General features: G+C 39.2%; 1 protein-coding gene across 29 annotated transcripts in view; it reads left to right on the plus strand.

Moving 5' to 3' along the window:
* PTPRM (protein tyrosine phosphatase receptor type M) overlaps positions 1–20,920 on the plus strand; it is a 401,413-nt gene that overhangs the window by 234,179 nt on the left and 146,314 nt on the right. For all 29 annotated transcript variants that reach the window (XM_083450038.1, XM_083450022.1, XM_083450011.1 and 26 more), the window contains 2 exons: positions 13,754–14,027; positions 15,059–15,095. In XM_083450038.1, the coding sequence (XP_083306164.1) occupies positions 13,754–14,027; positions 15,059–15,095 (311 nt within the window). The remainder of the gene's footprint in view (positions 1–13,753; positions 14,028–15,058; positions 15,096–20,920) is intronic.

Here is a 20,920-nt window from a genome sequence, read left to right on the forward strand (position 1 = left end):
TGTTGGGAAGGTTACATGCACATTTTATCATACTATTCATGGAAAACAACAGGAAAAGTTTTTGGTAGCTTGCTCTCAAATCCTATAGCAAGAGACTTATTAAAATAAGTGGTAATTAGAATACAGTGGTACCTCTGGTTACGTACTTAATTCATTCCGGAGATTCGTTCTTAACCTGAAACTGTTCTTAACCTGAGACACCACTTTAGCTAATGGGGTCTCCCGCTGCTGCCATGTCGCCGGAGCATGATTTCTGTTCTCATCCTGAAGCAAAGTTCTTAACCCGAGGTACTATAGGTCTGTAGTATTTGGTCTGTAACCTGAAGTGTCTGTAACCTGAAGCGTATGTAACCCGGGGTACCACTGATCCTGTGGAAGAGGTAAAGGTAAAGGACCCCTGACAGTTTAAGTCCAGTCACAAACGACACTGGGGTTGCAGTGCTCATCTCGCTTTACTGGCCAAGGGAGCCGGTGTTTGTCCACAGACAGTTTATCCGAGTCATGTGGCCAGCATGACTAAGCTGCTTCTGGCGAAACCAGAACAGTGCACAGAAACGCCGTTTACCTTCCCGCCAGAGCGGTACCTATTTATCTACTTGCACTTTGACATGCTTTCGAACTGCTAGGTTGGCAGGAGCAGGGACCGAGCAACGGTAGCTCACCGCTTTTGGGGGGATTCGAACTGCTGACCTTTCAATCGGCAAGCCCTAGGCTCAGTGGTTTAGACCACAGCACCACCCACGTCCCACCTGTGGAAGAGGGACCGAGGTAATTTTGAATTATAATAATTTGCCTTACACTGAATCAAGCCATTGGGTTTACCTAGCTCAGTAGTGCTTGCACTGACCAGAAGCAGCTCTCCATGGCTTTAGACAGGGAGTCTCGCCCAGTTCTGCCTGCAGAGGCCAGGGATTAAATCTGGAACCTTCTGCTTACTCTGCACCACTGTGCTACATGGGTTGGTAGACCCTTCAGAACAAGGTGAGGGAGAATTGCTGAAAGTCACCTAGATCCATGTTGCACTGACCGAAGCCTCTGCTACATCAAAAAGCCTTAATGGAGGGACACAAATTGGATACAACCTTTTGTCCTCAAGATTAGATTTTCTTAGGCTCACTATACATGTCATTGAATCACTGAAAAAAGAAGGAACAGTGTTTTCCCACATAGAACACTGGGAAAGTCTTCAATTTAATGACATTTACCATGAAAAAAGACATGGTGTCTTATGGCATTCTAAAGACTAATTTAATGAGTTTCTGCTTGCAGAAGCTTACTTCTTAAGGCTGCCTCAAGACTCTTTTTTTTTTTTATGTCAGCAGCTTCAAACAAGTAATCCTCTGGAATATTTGCCATTAAAACCATCCTCTCTGTAATGCCCTTCACTTCATCTGGAAAAGAAATCACTGATATTTCCAATGAGGTTTGTAATTGTAAAATATTGCTAAGCGAAAGCTAATCTTCTCAACAAGATTATGTATGAGGAAATATTTCAGTCATTTCCTATGCTGTAAGTGGCAAATCTGTAGCAGAAAACATCTGTAAAGCAAAGATCTTAGAAACAGAAGGAAGTATAGATTCTCATGGCTAACCACACATCTCCATACAACATTATCTGTTACTTCAGCCAGTGATGAGATATCAGCTGTTTTTGTTGGATTGCATCCTCTTAAGATTTGGTATAGTCCACAGTTAATCCCAGAAAAGGTTTTACAGTTAGGACTCCACTTCTGGGTTTTGTTGCTGGGGAGTAGCTTCCTTGCTATAAAGAAACTTTCCAGTCCTGCAATGTCATTTGCAATTTCTGGAACAGCCAGCTGTTTTGGACTAAAACTCACTTAACTCACAACCAACATGGCTAACAGTCAGGAATAGGGATGAAGAATAAATTTGATTAAGTTCACATTAAAGCCTACAAATTCATACCTTCCGATTCAATAAGCAAACTGAAGCGGATCTTCTGACAAGAAATGTGTACAAAATTGCATGTTACAGTAAAGTGTGCATAAACATGCATATATCTGTGAAAGGAACACACAAACAAATGTGCATTATAATAGAACTGTTTTGCTATACTGGATACAGAAATGTATACATTAGGACAAAATTGTACTAAAATTCAGATTTTTTGGGGTGAGAACTTTTTAAAAACAAAAATGAACCACAAACTGATGTGGAAATGTGGAGATATTAGCTTAAGATTGGAAAGATGAGAAACCAAGGGAAATCAAAATTGATAGATTGACCCTATTCAGGGACAATAAAATACAATGTAAAAAATTAAATAAGTGATAAAAATACATTTAAAAATCATCTGCAACAGGCAGAAAAATCATTCAATGGTCCACCAAGACCCCCAGCAATCTCCAAGTGGTCTGTGGGGGTGAAATGGGTTAGGGAATTTGGTTAAAAGAATTGCTCTGCCCATACACCTATACTACCATTTCAGAGAGTCATCCCTGCCAGTGGATGTACTTGCCAAGCAGGATGCCAGCTTGCCATTTCACGGTCTGAATTCCTCCCATCAAACCCATTGAATGCCTTTGGGAAGGACATCTAGATGCAGAATTCAAAACCAGATTTTATGTCACTTGTGAAAATTATTCTGTCTCAGCGTCTCCATTATATTGTTGGGGTATTTCTTCATTTCTTTTGTTAGAAGAGTGTTGTTTCTCCAGAGTTCAGAGTTACCCCACAAACAAATGGTCTTGGCAACCAGAACATTTGAGATTTCAACAATAAGCATAGCTCTTTGTTCTGTTTCTATTTATACCTTAAGCAATTTTCTGTGTTCTTTTAAAGGGGAGAATTAACCCAAGACATAAAGTAGATTTAAAATCTTTGAAATTATCGTTGCATTGTTGCAAGTGTCAGAAATGTAAATTTGTGCAAAATATGTTTTATTTATATGTTCCAAATAAATTGCTGGTGTGTTATAACTTTTTACTGAAACCTGCATCATTATTTCAAAGAACTCTTAAACTTCAATAATTCAAATTTCCTGGAACTAAAAAAACAACAACACCCATCTTTTTCAACATAGCTACACATTACAGATTGCAGCCATGGACAAGATAATAGCTCTTTAACTTTAACAGAGAGTGTATGAGACAACTGTTTTGTTTGAAATCAGTGGTTTTTCAGAGCAAAATAGCTCACAAGCCACAGTAATTCCATCGAAGTTCATTAAGTTTTGATTCAGACAGATATGACATTGAGCAAGACTTTTCAAATGTTGGGAAACAGCTACACATCTGTATTCAGTGTGTGAAATTGATCATGTGACCTTTTCAAATAACCGCTGTAATAGCTGTGCCTGCTTGCTGTGTAACATTCAAGTTAAGAACTTGCACTTCTGTCTTACAGGAGATGCATGAGCACCTTTAAAATGAAGATATAGGGTGAAGCAAGCATACATTGTAGAAATCCTATGTAATTTGTAAGCTTGTATCTGACCTTTGTTTCAGCAAGACACCCAGCCTATTTACTTGGCTAAGGGGTAAAAGTACATATGACTGATTTCTTGGCCTTGTTTCACCAATACTGTACTCAACATCCTAAAGCAAGTTAACTGAATTTCTCAAAAAGTACTAAGCCATATACAACCAAGTATTGTGACCAGGATCCGCAGTTTTGATTAAAAAGATAGGATCCCCTTGATTCCACGCTACATCTTCTGCTAGGAGAGCAGAGGTAACCTTGTCATTTGGGGCTCAGCTATTGCCTTTTGCTCTGGATCCTCTTAAGCATCATAATTCAACGTTAGAACCAATATTTTTATGTTATGTTTATTCAGTTGACTGCGCTTCTGCACTGTGTGCTTGTTCTGATCAAAAATCAGTTAATAATCTTAGCTTTTTGGTCTATTAATTTGGTGTGTGCTGATCTGCAGAGATTTTTTTTTTTTTTTGGACAATTCTTTATTTCACCCCATGTTAATGCTGTTCACAGGAGTTCTATGTACACAAATGCTTTTGATTTAGCAGAGGCTCCTGTGTATTTTTGCGACTTCCTCTCCAAACCACTGTGCTATTCCACCCTAAACCTCTGGAGTAAATTATCATGGGGTTGCCAGGGAAGGCAACAAACATGGAAAAAATATTTGTGTTAAGGCCTTTCTTCAATTTGAAGGGTACCTTGTGTTCTTAGCCAGGCTGTGAAAGCATGTGCTAACCCTATGGAGAGTTGAGTGAGCATAGATTGCAAGTTGGCAATAAGAGTCCTGCTGTTCAGTAGTACAAGTAAGTGTTGACTCTTCAAGTTTCTAACATACAAATATCAGTTTGACATATAATGAGCTTCCGGGGTACTCACTGTAGCAGGGGTGGCTCACCCTTTTCCTGCTCAGGGGCCACATTTAGGTTGGCCAACGATTCCAAGACCATATGCCAGTGTGCATGTGCAACTGGTTGTGACCAAACTTGTGCGCATTCATGCACGGCACTGGTACACAGAGATACACACCTCAAGTATAGCACACAAAAACCCACACTGACAGACACACATGAATGCACATAACTCACGCTTACATTTATTTATTTCTAAATTAATTCTTACTCACACTTCATTGTTACAAAGAAAATACAACACAGAAATAGATAATTCACAATGCCAACAACCAATAAAATATTAAGACATAGTAAAACTTTGGTGTAATAAGTTTTTCTTCCAGCCCAGTGCTGTCATGGGGAGGGAGTTATGGACTGCCAAACCACTTGATATAGCCATAGATTTGCCCTGTACACATGCATCTCACCATGGACATGATGTGCAAGTTTGCACTTCTCGGGTTGCATTGGAAGCACTGAAAGCGCAATAATAATTCCAGATACCATATAATGTAGAAAGAGGGGAAATTGGAAGTGAAAGTATTTCAGAGCTTCTGGTCAACAGTTTCTGAGGTCAATAATTTTTGTGAATGACTGAAGAACCCAGTCATTGCTAGTTTCACATCTCCTAAACAAAACATATCTGATATTTGGGAAAGTGCATTGTCAGCTGACCTCATAATTTTGGTACATGCTTGTGCTGTGGGTTTAATAATTGCACTGAATGAAAAATGGAGTTCACATATAGTGTATTAAATGTGGGTTGATTTTAAACATGGGCCAGGAACCTCTGATCTGTGGGACTAATTAGGCTCACAAGACTGTTTGGGCCAAGCCATGCCCACCAACCCCACACCTGACATCAGAAAAATAAGCAACTCTCTCCTGAAAGGGGTTTGCAGGCACTGGCAGTCACCTGAGTGTTGATGCTTGTAAACCATCAAGCGCAAAGGAAAATACACATCATGTGTAGCCATACCCACATGTCAAAGTTGACCTACAGGGGTCAATTTCCTACTTTGATTTGCAATTAAATAAAATACTGCTTTACAGTTTATTTCTGCAGCCAGGTCTTGCAGCTCCTTGTTGCACTGTATTCATTTTGCACATTTACATTTTTCACCTATAGGGATCTTTAAAAATATTCTCTTATAGGCACATCTTACAGCCAACACCTATCTGAGGTTAAATACAGAAACATGGGGACTCTGCAGTGGACAATTTTGTCCTTTCTTCTTCTTTCTTGCTTTGCTGTTTTCCTCTGCCTTCACCCAGCACTACTGTCACAAAAACAAAGTAGCAAACAGAAATTAAATGCCCATGCCTGATAGGCAGAAATAAGAACTAATAGTTATTGGGCAGATTAGAGCAGATTATTTTATCAGGTGACAATGAAATGCCTGTGTTTGGTAGCTATACTTACTCATATTGGAGAAATGATCAAATTGGTTCTTCATTTATATGAAAAAATCTGCCTTTAGCTCAAACTATCTGGTAGAGGCACTGATTCAGTTTAGAGGCTTAACTGTAGGGCTGACATACCTATACCCATGTTGTTTAGTATTAACATAGTTATTATTCAAGAGAAACTTAATTAAATCCCTGTGTTTTAAATTTATTGATTTTTATCCATGCTGAATATATTTATTTTGGTTAAAAGGTGGGGTGTGCAGAAAAGTACTTTCAATTCCGTGGCTGATGTAAAGATTAATAGCAGGTGGCCTTTTAGGAAACTTTCAGATTCATTCTAATGTTCCAGTTGTTACGTCCATAATGAACAGATTTTTTCCACCCTGCCCTTTGTGCGCAATATGGGGCTGTAATTGAGTTCATATTTTTCACCCAACCTTTCAGCTGTAATTAATATTTTATTATGTCAGATTTTATCACTAAATAGGCTAGCAGCAAGATATTGTGCCACACGGAGGAGTTTTTTTAAGGCACTAGTGACTTGCTGATGCCAAGCCGCTTTTTGAAATGACTTATGGTTGAGAGAACAAAAAGCACATTTATGGTACCCAGCTAATATTCCAAAGCAATTTATGACTGATCTTATCTAGATCACAGCCAGAGCAAGAGAAATTAATGTTACAGAAACTGAATATTCATCACTGAAGATCTAGCTATGAAATCTAGCATATGTGGCACATTACAAAAAAAATATTCTGTTTTTTCATTATTGCTTTTTATGAACAAAGTCTGGTTAGGTCAGGTGACTTTTCTGTAATAGGGTATCCAAGCTTTTCAAAGTGACATGAACCGTGAACACCTATCTAGTATAACAAATTTTAATGCAAACAATTACTGCTTCGCATACATTCAGGCTTGGATTTAATGCATTTGTTTCACTAAAATGCTTGTTGGTTCTGTTCGTCTATAGTTTTCATGACGTAAAATAATCTAGAATATAAATTTTAAAGAATATTGACACAGGCGGAAAGTACTGATTTCATTGGGCAACATCCAGTGGTGTCTGCTTGCTTGTGCATTGGAAATCTGCTTGTTTAACATACATGCAGTTTCTCTTCTGCCCCCTCTCAGCCCCAAAAATCTGCTCCAGGGGGTCCCCTGCATCTTCCAAAGCAGATTTGGGATGTGAACATGCCTATAGGGCTGCAGGAGAAAGGAGAGATAAGAGAAGCACCAGTGTATGAGCAGATGCCCACTTGCAATATATTGGATCTCACCCACTGGCCTAAATTTAGTGACAATTGATTTCCTTAATAATCAACCCATTGTAACTCAGTTCAGACATAACTGACAGGTTCAAAAGACAGAGAAGAGGAACTAATTCCTTTTCTTCACCCTACACTGAATAAGTAATTGATACAGAAATGAAAATGTTACCATTTCTGTTTCCCTTTAAATAGACAAAAAGTTTTAAAGTACTAATATTTATAATTTCCACAGCAATCCTGCGTAGCAGGACAAAAATCGCAACTGTCAGGTCTATTGCAGCATGCCTTGGCAGATTTTGACTAGTTAACGGAAGCCGAGGGTTTCTATGCTAGGACAGTCCCCACTCGCATGGCCCATAATATGTTCAGAAGGGTGCCACAGCACGCTTTGAAAGGCAGAACTGTGATATTTTCCTAGGCTGGGCAAATGAATTATTGCCACATTATTTGACATTACAATGTAGGTACTGGATTGTGCCACTGAAAATCATTTTTTCTTGTATTTTGCTAAAACCTAGCATTCAGAAGAGATGTGCAGTGGCAAATATATGCAGCTTTTGAAGCTCCCCAGGCTCTTCTGCAATCAAGATATCATATAAATAAACAAGCATTTTCCCTCCCTGGAGAAGTGAATAATTGGTCTCACTCTCATTGTAAACGCCCTTCTGGCATCGTGCAGGGAAAAATACCTCCACCTTCCAGTGATGATCCACTCTCCTTTATAGGAGAACCATAGGGATTTCCTGTCTGTATGCATAGGAATGCTAAGGAAAGGCTTTGCTTGGATCTCTTTTTGGCAGAAAATCCCCTTTGTAAATAGTGACTTTTAAATCTTTGAAAATATTCATGTGAAACAGTTGGGCAGTCACAAAGAAGCTTAAGGGTTGCATGTAAAAACTAGATGCCATCCCTGCACTCTCCCTCCCTCTGGACTAGGACTCTGAAAATAAATCTTATCCTAGCTACTTGAGAGTTTGTATTGGGCATTTATCTCTAGAGGCTGAAATTAAGCCATCTTTTATTTCCTCCTCCTGAAAGGCTACATGGGCATTTCGCCTTAGCTTTATTTGTGGAGTCGGTCTTTCTGTAGTAAACTAGAGGGGGAAATATTTTGGCCTCCTCGACTCTGCTTGCCCTGTTTCAGAGATTTATAGTGCCAGAGTTTGAATAAAGAGCATCAGCTTAATTCCAGTTGCTGCTGAATATATTACAATGCAGCTAAGAAAAAGAGCTGCAACGGTTAGTACTTGCAGCATATAAGCTTTTGAAGAGTGCAAATCCTAGTTTGCAGATATTGCTGGCAACTTGTAGTAAAAAAAAATATTCTGTGTTTTGAAGCCCTCAGGTAATGATTATTATGGAGTCTTCCCAATTCTCTATAACTAAAATGTAATACCTAGTTTTTGGAATGTAAGTATTCCAATAAATGGCTTCAGGATGAACAAAGACAAAATGTCATCAAGTCACAACAGCAGTCGAAACAACTCAGGCCCCCTCCACACAGGTTTTTGACAGTGTGTGTATTCAGCAACAACCACATACGCTTTCAATGTATGTTTTTAACAGTTATGTTCTGCTCCTCTTCCTGCTTCAGAAATGTTCTATTCTGCCACATTATTGACTATGCACTGTCCTCCTTTGACTCCACCCTATCCTTTGTTTGCCTTCCTCTTCATCTGATTTTATTTTTTAATTAGGAGAAGTTAGTTGTGCTATGATGGCATACCACCACTCATGGTCTTTAGATTGAGTCATGGTGCCATATCACCCTGCCTGGTATTCAGCAAGATTGAGCTGCAATTTTCAGAGCGTTCAAAAGGAGCACAGAATCACACACTTCTCTCTCTAGTAAAAAGAGGTATTATTTAGAGTTTGTGGGGACTTTTCACCTTGTCCTGTTCCAGAGCCCTCTCCCAACCCCACATGTGTTGGAAAGGAGTGCTTGGAATCCTGCATTGGAGTGTTTTCTCTCTCCCAACCCTATTACCAGTCATTGTTCCTGGTTGCAACAGGTATTCACACCATTACTGTCCATTACTGCCTGGAAGTTGGTTCTGCTGTGATGCTATGCCTGCTCCTGGTCCCATATAATGACTCCCAGAGAAACCTGGAGAGGGAGAAAAGTGAGAGAGGCAGACAGGTGGAGAAAAGCACACACTTTGCCCCATCTTTTCCAAACCGACAAATTGCTACTTCTAGTCCAAGTGAGTTGATAAAATGGATTAACAAGGCCAGGCTTGAATAAGCAGCAGTCTCACAAGGGAAGACAGAGAGAAACTTGCCATGGGCAGCCTTTCTCTGCCTTTTAAGGTTGCATTACTTATTGGGGGCGGGTGGAATCAAGAGTCTGCTGGGATGAACAGCTGCATTACCGGACTTAACTAGAAAAAAGTTGACACTAAAAAGATAAAGAGCACAATCCATCAGGAAATTGTCCTTCTCAAGCCTCACTGAAGTCATAGCAGTGCAAGACCTTACGTTGCAGTCTTCCCATTAAGGTCACCTGGACTTTTGCAGGAGAATGCCCCGCTGGATTGTGCCCAAAGAATCCTATAGTACCTTAAATGTCTGATCAGTCTATTGTGGCAAGAGCTTTTATAAATAAAAGTCTACTTCATTAGATTTGTGAACTGGAAGGAATATTAAAAAAGCAAAGAAACGCAATGAGACCTAAGGACAGCACAAATGCAAATGAGACTTTGTTAATTATGTTGCATGAGACATGGCAGGGTGATCTGTGTTTGTTGCAAACCAAATGTAATTTTGCAAAAGCATTTGTTTCGTTGATCTGTTATTTGGGCACATTCTACCTTAGTGTGGGCTTTATTTCACATTTTAGTTAAAATGCAAAAGGTTAGGCTAATAGGCGCAATGTAACTTTAGACAATGGGAAGATATGGTTAACACACTGCAGGAATATTGAGATCTGGATCAGTGATGGGTTTTATCAAGCTTAAACCTAAAGATTTCTTTCTGGCTGGTGCTATATTATTATATATTACCAGGAAGCATTTCCAGCAGTGAGATTTACAGAAGGGTTTTAGATTATGACTGTAATTCAAAGGATCTTATAAATGTCATTAGCAAGATGATCTCATTTATACACATTTAAAACATATAACTCATAAAATGCTGTCAGGTTATAGTTGACCCAGGTACTTATAACGTGTTAATTTACATCAAGAAGAGAGTCCTGTGTGGAAATGGGGCAGTAGACAGGATTTAGCCATTTTTCATTACCACTTGGACTTTGATAAAGGGGAACAGAAAAGAGCTTTGTGACCTTTTGGTGCTTAAATTATTAAAGAGAAAATAGGTTTGAGGTCTGGTTGCTCACAAATCTTATTTGTCTTTTAGAGTAAAGATGAAAAGATATTTGGGGTTTGAAATTGCTCTAGTCAACTAGGTTCTTTCTTTAATGTGTCAAAGGAAGAATTCAAGCATTTAGAATAAGGTGTATATGGGGTATTGTGTGTAGAATAACTAGTATGAGCTGTTCAGGATAAAACGCCCTGAAAGCCAATTCAATAATTTGAATGACGCATTATGAATGGATTCTACCTGTGTGATTAAGATCAGCTTTCAGTCAGGTTAATAAAATAACTGGACTTGTTATTAGAGCTTGTTGGAGTAAGAATTGTGCATTTTATTTTATTCTCTTGGTTGCTAGATCGGCAACTGTGGATTTTATCCAAAAGCAGTTAGTAGCAAGTAATTTGTTGGAGGTCAGTACAGTTGCCTATATTTTGCAATGGAGACAAATAGCAACTATATCAGAACAAAGCTATTTCACTCTGGGCTAAATGTGGGAAAGTGTAATAGGCAGAGATTAACAGGACAATTCTATACTCCCATTTACACTGGTGAACCCTTGCATTGTCACGATGCTGATACAGTCATACCTCGGGTTGAAGTTGCTTCAGGTTGAGCGTTTTCGGGTTGTGCTCCGCGGTGACCCCGAAGTAACAGAACACGTTACTTCCGGGTTTCGCCTCATGCGCAGACGCGGGTTGCGTTCGCTTCAGGATGCGAATGGGGCTCCGGAATGGATCCTGTTCGTATCCAGAGGTACTTAACAGCATAACATATACGTATAACATATACATATACAGCATAACATATAACCCTAACTTCTAACAAAAAAGTTGTGTTGTTTAACATCTTTATAAACGGCTTGAATTGAGGAGTGATCATCAAATTTGCAGATAACGCCAAACTGGGATGGGTAGCCAATGCTGCAGAAGACAGAATCGGAATTCAGTATGTCCTTAACTAACCTTTGTTAGTTTGGGCCCAAACTAACAAAATGAATTTCAGTAGGGACAAATATAAGGTTCTACCAGGAAGAACCAGCTCCAAAAATATAAGATGGGGGACAACTGGACAACTAGGGGGGCTTGGTAGACCACAAGCAGCAGCAAAAAAAAAAGGGAAAAAAAGCTAATGCTATTCTAAGGTGGATCAACAGAAGTATAGTGTCCCAATAAAGGGAAGTCATAGTCCCGTTCTATTCTGCCTTGGTCATACCACACCTGGAGTACTCTGTCCAGTTCTGGACACCACAATTTAAGAAGAGTATTGACAAGCTGGAATGTGTGAAAATGAGGTTGACTGAGATGATCAAGGATCTAGAAACAAAGTATTCAGTTTTAGGCTGCATAAAAATAGACCTCTGCACAAATATGTGAACATTTAGCAAATGTGAGCACTATTTCAGATCTTCAGTGCTCTCCCGTGATTGCAGAAATCGATTTGCAGCAGGAAAGCAGATTGGTTTTCATTTATTGCTGAAATGTTCATGATTTCAGTTCTTCAAATGCACTGTGAGCAGAACATGCGAGAGTTGTTTTTTCTCATTCCAGTTTTAACATCTGGTATATTAATAGTTGAACAAAGTGCTTACAAGCTACAGTGCAGGAGTTCCTTTTCAGGTTACCAATTGATAACCTTGAGCTATTTATTTTGGCTTCCAAAACGTATGCTGTGTTTCTAGATAACTAACAAGTTGCAGTCAAACTTTTTAAAAAGGACCATGTTGATTAAAATATTAAAGGGTCCATAAACAATCATAAGCTTAGTTATTAATTGATCAGATCACAAAACCAAAGTTTAACATAATATCAATTTAGAAAAAATAACTGAAACCTAAATATACAGCTTAAACATAAAATTCCCACTTTGCTGCCACACCAAGAAAGAATTAGACAAATAATTATGTGTGGACAGGGTGAATAAATGATTATCTATTTGTTCCCAGCCCAAGAACTGAGGAAAATGTCTCCCTCTTTGCTACGTGAACATTTATAATTGAAGTCCAACCTGCAACGTAGACCCACTGTCCTAAGGGCACCCACAATGCCACCAGACCTCATGCTATGGGTGATGACTCAAGTACCCTTACTCCCATAAATCCTCAGGATGACTGAGAATTAAATTATTATCTTTTCCTTACTTACCTGCATAATACAAATCAACAAAAACTGTGTTAAGCTGGGAAGTAGGGGAAAATAGGGAGTCCCAAGTGTCAGTCATGGACCCCCCCCCCCAAATTATTATTCAGTGCCATAAAAGGCAGCTAGCTAAAGCCCATGCTAAAAAGGGAGGGAGGGAGGGAGGGTGCTGCAAAGGCAAATGGGAGGGAATAGAGGAGGCGGAACAGCCTTAAATACCAGGCTAATCTGATCCCTCTCTTTTTTTTTTTTTTAAAAAAAAGTTTTTATTTATACAACAAGAAAAAAGAAAAAAACACAAATACCAAATTACACACAAATTACAAAAATAACCATAGACACATAATTTTCTTAGCAAACAATAAAACATCTATTGGTCTTAACACTAAAGACCCAACCTCCCGTCTATTCCATATTTCAAATTCATATTACTTATTACCAATACACACTTTTATCATAATTAAACTTATTCTCAATAAATCTAATTTCTTATATCTACCTTGCAACTATTACTGAAGTTCCTCGAATGCTGCAACAGAATTTAAACTACTATATTTATTTTTCAGATATTCTTTGAAAACCTCCCATTTTGAAACAAATTTCTGTTTTGATTTATTCTTTATTTTTTCTGATAAACCATCTAATTCGGCATATTCAGAATAATCTGATCCCTCTCAATGGTCATCCCCAGTCTCTTTCCCCTAGGAGAGGGTAGGGCAAACTTGACCCCATAACGAACGGGAACACAATTCCCTGGCAGTTCACAACATGCACATTTTAAAACAGTTACTAACAAGTAAGTCTCTGAGACCAGCTCACTACTGCAGTATTCCTCTTATTTATTATTTTCCTGTGAATTTGACTGTCATACCGCTTCATTCAAACAAGGCAAATGGCGTAAAGTAGAATATTTATAGCCTCGTACCTACTTTCTGTTCACAAAAATATGTGTAGCACCTTTTATTACCAATGAAACATATATTTCTTACCTCGGAGTACTCAAGAGGACATCTTTCTAACCAGTTTATCTGTGAAATGCTTTAACAACTTTATGGTGTATACCATTTCCTTCTGTGTATTTAAAAAGTAAGAGACATGTACTTTATAGATGCAGTTCTTGAATGATAACTAATTTCACTCTGTTCCTTGCTTTCAAACATAACATATTTTATCATAAATACTGGGTTATGTGATTCAAAATTACATTTTGCATACTCTAAATTAACCCAGCATTACTTTTTTGTCTTTTCTTTCTCCTCCTCCACCCTCTCCTGTTTTTCATTTTTCATTGTTTTAGTGTCTACCAAATAGTGGTTGAGGAAGAGCGTCCTCGCAGAACCAAGAAAACAACTGAAATCCTGAAATGCTATCCAGTACCAATCCACTTCCAGAATGCTTCACTTTTGAACTCTCAGTATTATTTTGCAGCCGAGTTCCCGGCCAACAGTATTCAGTCTTCTCAGACTTTTACAATTGGTGACAACAAAACCTACAGTGGCTTCTGGAACACTCCTCTTCTCCCTCATAAAAGCTATAGTATTTATTTTCAAGCTGCCAGCAGAGCCAATGGGGTAAGTTTTAGGACGTTGGTATGAAGCGATATTCATGTGTGAATAGACCACAGGTTGTCTAATTTTGGTGCCAAATAGACAATGGAAAAAAGAAATTGAATGTTTTTCTTTGCATAGTTCTGTATTGGCCAGGCCAGTCATTCTTGGGAGGGAAATGGAGCCAGTGGGAGGAAGCACATATTTCTGTCAATGGTTAAGAGCCTAGGCAATCATTCCTTACAAAATTATTGTCATTCTGTCCTCTTTTCGATCATGCTGCTCCTATTAAATGATTTTCGCTTTTATACTTGGCTTATTCTGCTGCATTATATTAGCTTGCATTGGCTTGTGCGCCCATTTTCAGTCTTGATTACCCTGACTTAAGACACAAGCCTTTTCTCTCTCTCTCTCTTAAAGAGTTTAAAAGAAATAAGTTGATGGAGCCAAAGTGAAAAGTGCATAAAAGGTCCATCCTTTGCAGGTCGCTTTTAATCCAGCTTCTACATTCTAGAATTGTTTTCCATTTCAGGAGAGACCTACCCCGAGCCCTTCAACTCTTGATAAGCTTTGGCTGTCTCCCCTGACAGCAGGGAAATGTTTTCTGCCAAATAACATAATGGCCCCTCTTTTACAGTGCACTGACAGTGCAGAAATGTGAAACACCATTGATTTTTGTTTGCTTTCTTACATTGTCTAGCATGTTGCTTGGAACTGTGTAGCTGACTGTAAAGAAAAGAAAATATCCCAAGGTCAATGTGTTGTAAAAGGAGGGGGGTGGAAAGTACACATATCATGTCTAATAACATCTCATTCATCTTCTAGGTTAATATTAAGTGAAGTATTGATGTTACATGCCCAAGTGCATTTTCCTTTGGTTGTCCATAGCAGGGAAATACATTGACTAGTGTAGGAGGCTATTAAGCTTGAAACCAAACATGTAAAAGTTGGTACTGATTTTAGATCTTAGCAGTATTTTAAGCAGAAGCAATGTATTATATTCTTGCTGCGGATGTAAACTAGCAAATGACCTTTTCTTTCTTTATCTGGCATAGGAAACAAAAATTGACTGCGTCAGAGTGGCCACAAAAGGTATGCTTCCCTTGTGTCTTCTTAGCCTTAAATCTGTCAAATTGTGTATCATAATATACACGGTTAAATACACATATCCAATTCTGCCATTTTAACGATATTTTTAAGTATTATTTATTTAAGTATAAGAGTAAGACAATGAATGGCTGAGTTTGTTTAATTTAAAAAGGTGGCGAAAGCCTAATTTCCACTCATATTTCAATTGTCCAGCAAAAGTTTAAAAATAATTAGGAGAGTTTTCACATTTTTGGTGCAGAGTAGCTATGCCTATTGGTGCTCCTAAACATCAATATGCTAGGTTGAGAAAACAATAGTTATTTGTCATTCCTGTTGCTCACTCTACGATTGCAAGAAGTTTGCTTGAGCTTCCTCTCTCAATAAGGCAGTCAGTGGTTGAAGCACAAAATTTATGGTGGTCTGATGACCTCCATTTGTGACTGTGATATAACTGTTGGGCTGTTGTAATGAATTGTATATTAGGATTGTTCGTAAGTTTCATAGGCGAAATGTGATAGTCCATCTGCTTACATGGGTGGGGTTTAGGAACACATTACACTAGTGCTCCCCTGCAGTGACTTCCTGTATTTTTCCAAGTATGATTCAAGGTGATTTGTTTAAAAGGGGAAGTTTTACTTCTGAAGCCTTTCATGGCTTGAGCCTTAGGTACCTAAGAAATGGCTTCCTTTCATGTCCTCCAATGCAGTTTCCAAGCTCAGTTTCTTTCATCTGCATTCCCAGTATGACTAAGAAGTGTACAGCACAGACATTATTTGTTATTGCACCCTGTTTTGAAATTCCATTAATCTTGAGTTTCAACAGAGGTCAAACCTGATCACATTCAGGAGTTTTCATGATTCAGGAAGCTAATCCAAGTCTTCATCCCCTGATTTTGTGGGGCTGAATTGTGAAATGAAATACTGTTTTTAAAAAATAATGTCTTAAGTGAAGAAGAACTACCCACCACTAGTGTGGATTAGTTTCTTAAAAGAAGCAGGAAATATTTGACACAAAGCTTGATTACCGCTTGATTACCACATCAATAAGAAACATAAAGTTGGATCTAGACCTACCATTCCTTAAATGGAAGCTTTCCTTCGATTTGCAGAAGGGAGTTGCATCCACAGAGATTCCTGCTTTACCAACTGGATGCTCCCACTGGTGGACGGAGACAATCCCCACCACCTCCTACAGCACCCAGCAAGCTCCAGACAGAGAACAAAGAGGCAAAAATGGTCTCCTTGTGTTCTGCGCATAGGAGTGTCCATGAGAGTTCCATTCTGTGCAAATTGTTGCAAGCAATTATTTTAAGCAAATTTTGTAAATGAAGTCTTATGTTCAAAGATACTATAGTCTTATCAACCTCTTCATGCAAAGAGTATGCTCTTATCAGCATGATTATATTGCTTCACCTCATTTTTAAAAGAATAATATAGGTAACTATTATTGGATGTTCTGCATGATGAATAAACATCCAATAGCCTACATACTGCTAGTTGTTTACTATAAAGCGTTACATCACCTCTACATTTTACCAATTATGTTTCTTCAATCAGTATATCATTCCCGGCCAAGCAGAATTTTGTCTAACTATTGTTCTGGCACTTTAAAAATTAAAATAAAATAAAGTGGAAGAATCTGGTCCAGTTTATTATATAAGGCAACACTGGTTTAATAACATCACATGGCAACCTGTGGTTTAAATATTTAAAGATTATTCTGCCATTTATTTCACTATTTGATTGGATTAACTTTTTTACTTATTACATTTGGAAAAAGAGATCATATTTTCTGCAATGAGGTAGCTACCATAGCAACAGATGACATCAAACTAGCCTATTAGGAGAAAGGAAAGAAGGAAATTCGGCTTTTATTTAAATATGCAAGTTCATTTTATGTTGTGAAAGCATATTTGCCCACACTTCATAAAATCTCTGGGAAAACCATAGTATTATCAGAGACACCCACCCTGTGAGTTACTGGAAATAAGTGCTCTAAGCTGCATGTCAGGATTAAAAAGCTGCAAAACTTTCTAGGGAATCTTCTGCAAATGATTATTTTTAACACTGTTACCTTTATGAAGATATCTAGTAGATATATCAATTTAACTAACTGCTAAATATCTAGATCAGGCATAGGCAAACTCGGCCCTCCAGATGTTTTGGGACTACAATTCCCATCATCCCTGACCACTGGTTAATTGGATTAAAAAGGCCACAACTTTATTGATTTTCAGATGTAGGCAAACCTTGGCATAGGCATGTGGCATGTATCCCTCTCAGCCCCCTGAGGGGGAACTGAGGGATGACAGGGCTTGGCTGGGTGGAAGGGTCCATCGCAAAACGCATGTTTACACAAATGGTAGGGGAAGCTCTGTGGTCCGTTGACCAACTGCTTCTGACTTTATGGACAGAGACTTCCCCTCAAGACCCCTTTAGCAGGGTACCCTGTAAACACCGCTACTGGTATGTGGGGGGGTCACCACTCCAATCCCCAAGGTCAGCAGATAGACTGCCCAAGGCCTAAACCGCCAAAGTCATGACTAGTGCTACGGGGAAGGTGAAACCTGACAATTGGAAAATTCCTGCCTAGCAAAGAACCACAGCGGTTTTAAAAAAAACAAAACCATCATAGCAAAGCCCTCTAAGCTGGAAAGGAAAGGGTTAGAAGATAAACAGAAAGACAACAGCAGTGCTAAAGGGTGGGCAGGGTGGGTGACACTCAGACAGCCCGGTCAGCCTTATTATATGCCTGGGGTGCGGACCTGAGTGGAGCCTGCAAAGCCCAGGCCACCATGGATAGGCTTAATTCAAATGGGGTTGACGCTTCCCACAATGCTCCACGGTGGCCAGGGAGGAAATCCCAATGGTTGGGGCCACGTGGCGAGGCTCTAGGGCCAATGGAGGTGCCATGGCAGGCCACAACCACCACTTACCGTGGAAGAGGGGTAAGCAGCTTTTAGCTTAGATTGGCGTATTAGGTTAAGCTAAACTTTCACAATATTTCTGCCTATCAAAAAAAGAGACAGAAACATTGACATGACAAGTCATGACAATAGTGGAATGTACACGTTAAAGCATAGAACGTTACATAGCTTACAGTGGAAGAGCAATATGTGGGCAGCAACTAAATACCCCAGGGAGACGCACAGACTTAAAATGGTGTCAGATACCTGCTTTGGGTGCCCCAATGGTAAGAAGCATTGAAATACAAGTTGTATCTCAGATTATCAAATATTTGCATATTTGTAAAAAAAACCAACCAAGTCTAGTGGCTCTCATATCAACAAAGAGACAGGTGGAGGTTTCTAGATTAGTAAATAGGGATTCAGTGTGTAGTAAGGCAGGTAGCAAGTGATGCCAAATTTGAAAACAGCAGCTTGTCTGGAAGCTGCTCTGACAGACGGATGGAATATAGCAGAACCCACCTTTCAGGTGTTCCTAAGGAGGCAGTTATAAGTGGTACTGCGTTCTCCACACCTCCCAGTTGCAGTGTTGTAATTGATGGTTGTGCCTACTAAGCAGCCCAGACTTGAATCTCATTTTGTCTAATGAAAGCATCTCCATCTCTTGTTGAAAGTGAGCATTTGTCAATCTTAATTAGTGAGATGTATTGTTATCTCACAGGTTGAATTTGAGAAAGTCAGAAATAAAAGTATTGGAATCAAGAGACAATTCACCAGTTGAGCTTTCTACACACAAACTCTGGTATTAGCTTTCTTTGCTTTCTGGTTAGCAGCTGACTCCCAAGTTGAGAGAGGTGTTTATTATGTAGAGCAGCACAAGGACAATGATGATAATTAAAGTGAGTCAACAATTGGAAAGTATTTATTTGAATGTGCAAATAATTTAATGTTTATAACCACTAATTTCAGTGCCAGTGCCCATTTCTGTATCTCCTCATAGTTTCCTACTGAGGCAGTCAGTCATGCAACAAAAGAGTAGACAAATGGACAGGAAAAAAATCCTACACATTAAATATATTATGAGGGATAGATACCTTTGGAACCACCAGAAATACAGTTGCTGTGTGAGCTAGAGTGTATCTGAAGATGTACACCTCTGTAAACCTCTGCTTTGTAACTTGCATAGTCTGAACAACCTGACCCCTAAATTGTTATGACTATGCTGAGCAGCATCTCAGGCACAAGCAGCACTCGGGACATACAAGATTTTTCCAAAGATCAAAAGGAAGTATGAAGGCTTAAACTGGAGATGAGCAGGTGGAAACGTCAGACATGCCCTCTGCCCTCTCATCTTCCCATGTTGATCAGGAAGGTCTAAAGGGCACTTGGAAAGTGTCGATCACCTTTTCTACCTGGGCAGTTATATTTCCACAAGAGCCAACATCAATGACGAAATCCAAGCATCTACTGAGCTCCGCAAGTGCAGCTTTCTCTCGATTGAAGCTCAGAGTGTTTGAGGATAGGGACATTCGCAGGGAAACCAAAATGCTTGTTTACAAAGCTATTGTACTACCAACTTTACTATCAGTTTGTGAAACATGGACTACTTATAAACGCCATCTCCAACTCCTTGAAAGATTCTATCAGTTGTGTCTCCGAAAAATTTTACACGTCACTTGGGAAGGCAGGTGAACTAATGTCAGTGTACTGGAAGAAGCAAAGATCACCAGTGTTGAAGCAATAATTCTTCAGCATCAACTGTGTTGGACTGGTCATGTTGTTCGGATGTCTTGGTTATCGTCTTCCAAAGTAACTACTCTATTCCCAGACTCTCTCAAGGCAATTTTTAAAAAAATGTAACATAAGCACTGATAACTGGGAAACACTGGCCTGTAAGCGCTCCAACTGGAGACCGCCTTTACCAAAGGTGTCATGGATGTAAAGGAGAAACAAGCTAAGAACCCTCACCATGATCAACTCCTGCCTGGAAACCTTATGTCCCCACTGTGGAAGGGCGTATGGATCCAGAATTGGCCTCCACAGTCACTTACGGACTCCCTGTTAAGACTGTGTTCATGGAAGACAATCTTACTCGGTGACGAGTGATCGCCAAAGAAGAAAGGGCACTTAATGAAAGGCATCCAATGAGACCTTTCCAGCCTTGCTGTGAGAGAAATGCAGTGAGGCAGCAAACAGGTTTGAGAGTTTGGAAAGGCATGTTACAAAGTGATATTGCCAGGAATACAATAGTGTCAAAGGTGTGTGGAATTGGGCTCCAAAGAAACCAACCTGTTTTCTAATTTTATTTTATTTTATTGGAAATTAGCTTTGTTTGCTGAGCACAGCTGAGGGGCATTTGTGTTTGCCAATCAGTAGTTTTCATACTTACTAATTAATGTTCAAACAGAAAGGTGACGTCTAACCTATTGTGCCCGGAAAGCATGCATCTTCCCATGGGAGTGTTTGTGGATAGGGAAGGTGAAGGTGCATTTGACAAGAAACACACACACACACACACACACACACTCAGAAATAATAAATTGTTATAGGGAAGAGGGAGGGGATTAGTTTTCCATCCATGTCATTGGGTCCACCCTGCAGAAAGTGAATGGTGAAATGCATTTTGACAGGAAAGACTTCCTGACTGGAATTGCTTGGAATATTACTTTTCTTCCCCACTGCAAATTTTATACCCCTTTCATAACATAAACTACTTAGTTCTCTCTCTCTCTCTCTCTCGGTGTGCAATGGTTTCCTACAGCAAAAACTAAAATTTCATACTTCAGACCCACATTTCATATACTATGAGGCATGCACAAAAAATAAAAAGAAATGGCAGTATGCTGTTGAGTATGAAGCTAACATATTCTTCAGCGCTGTCCTATTTGTTATAGAAGTTGTGCTTTCTGAGAACATGCTGTAT

The sequence above is a fragment of the Podarcis tiliguerta genome (assembly GCF_965153285.1).
Source record: "Podarcis tiliguerta genome assembly, chromosome: 7".
NCBI classification, from domain to species: domain Eukaryota; kingdom Metazoa; phylum Chordata; class Lepidosauria; order Squamata; family Lacertidae; genus Podarcis; species Podarcis tiliguerta.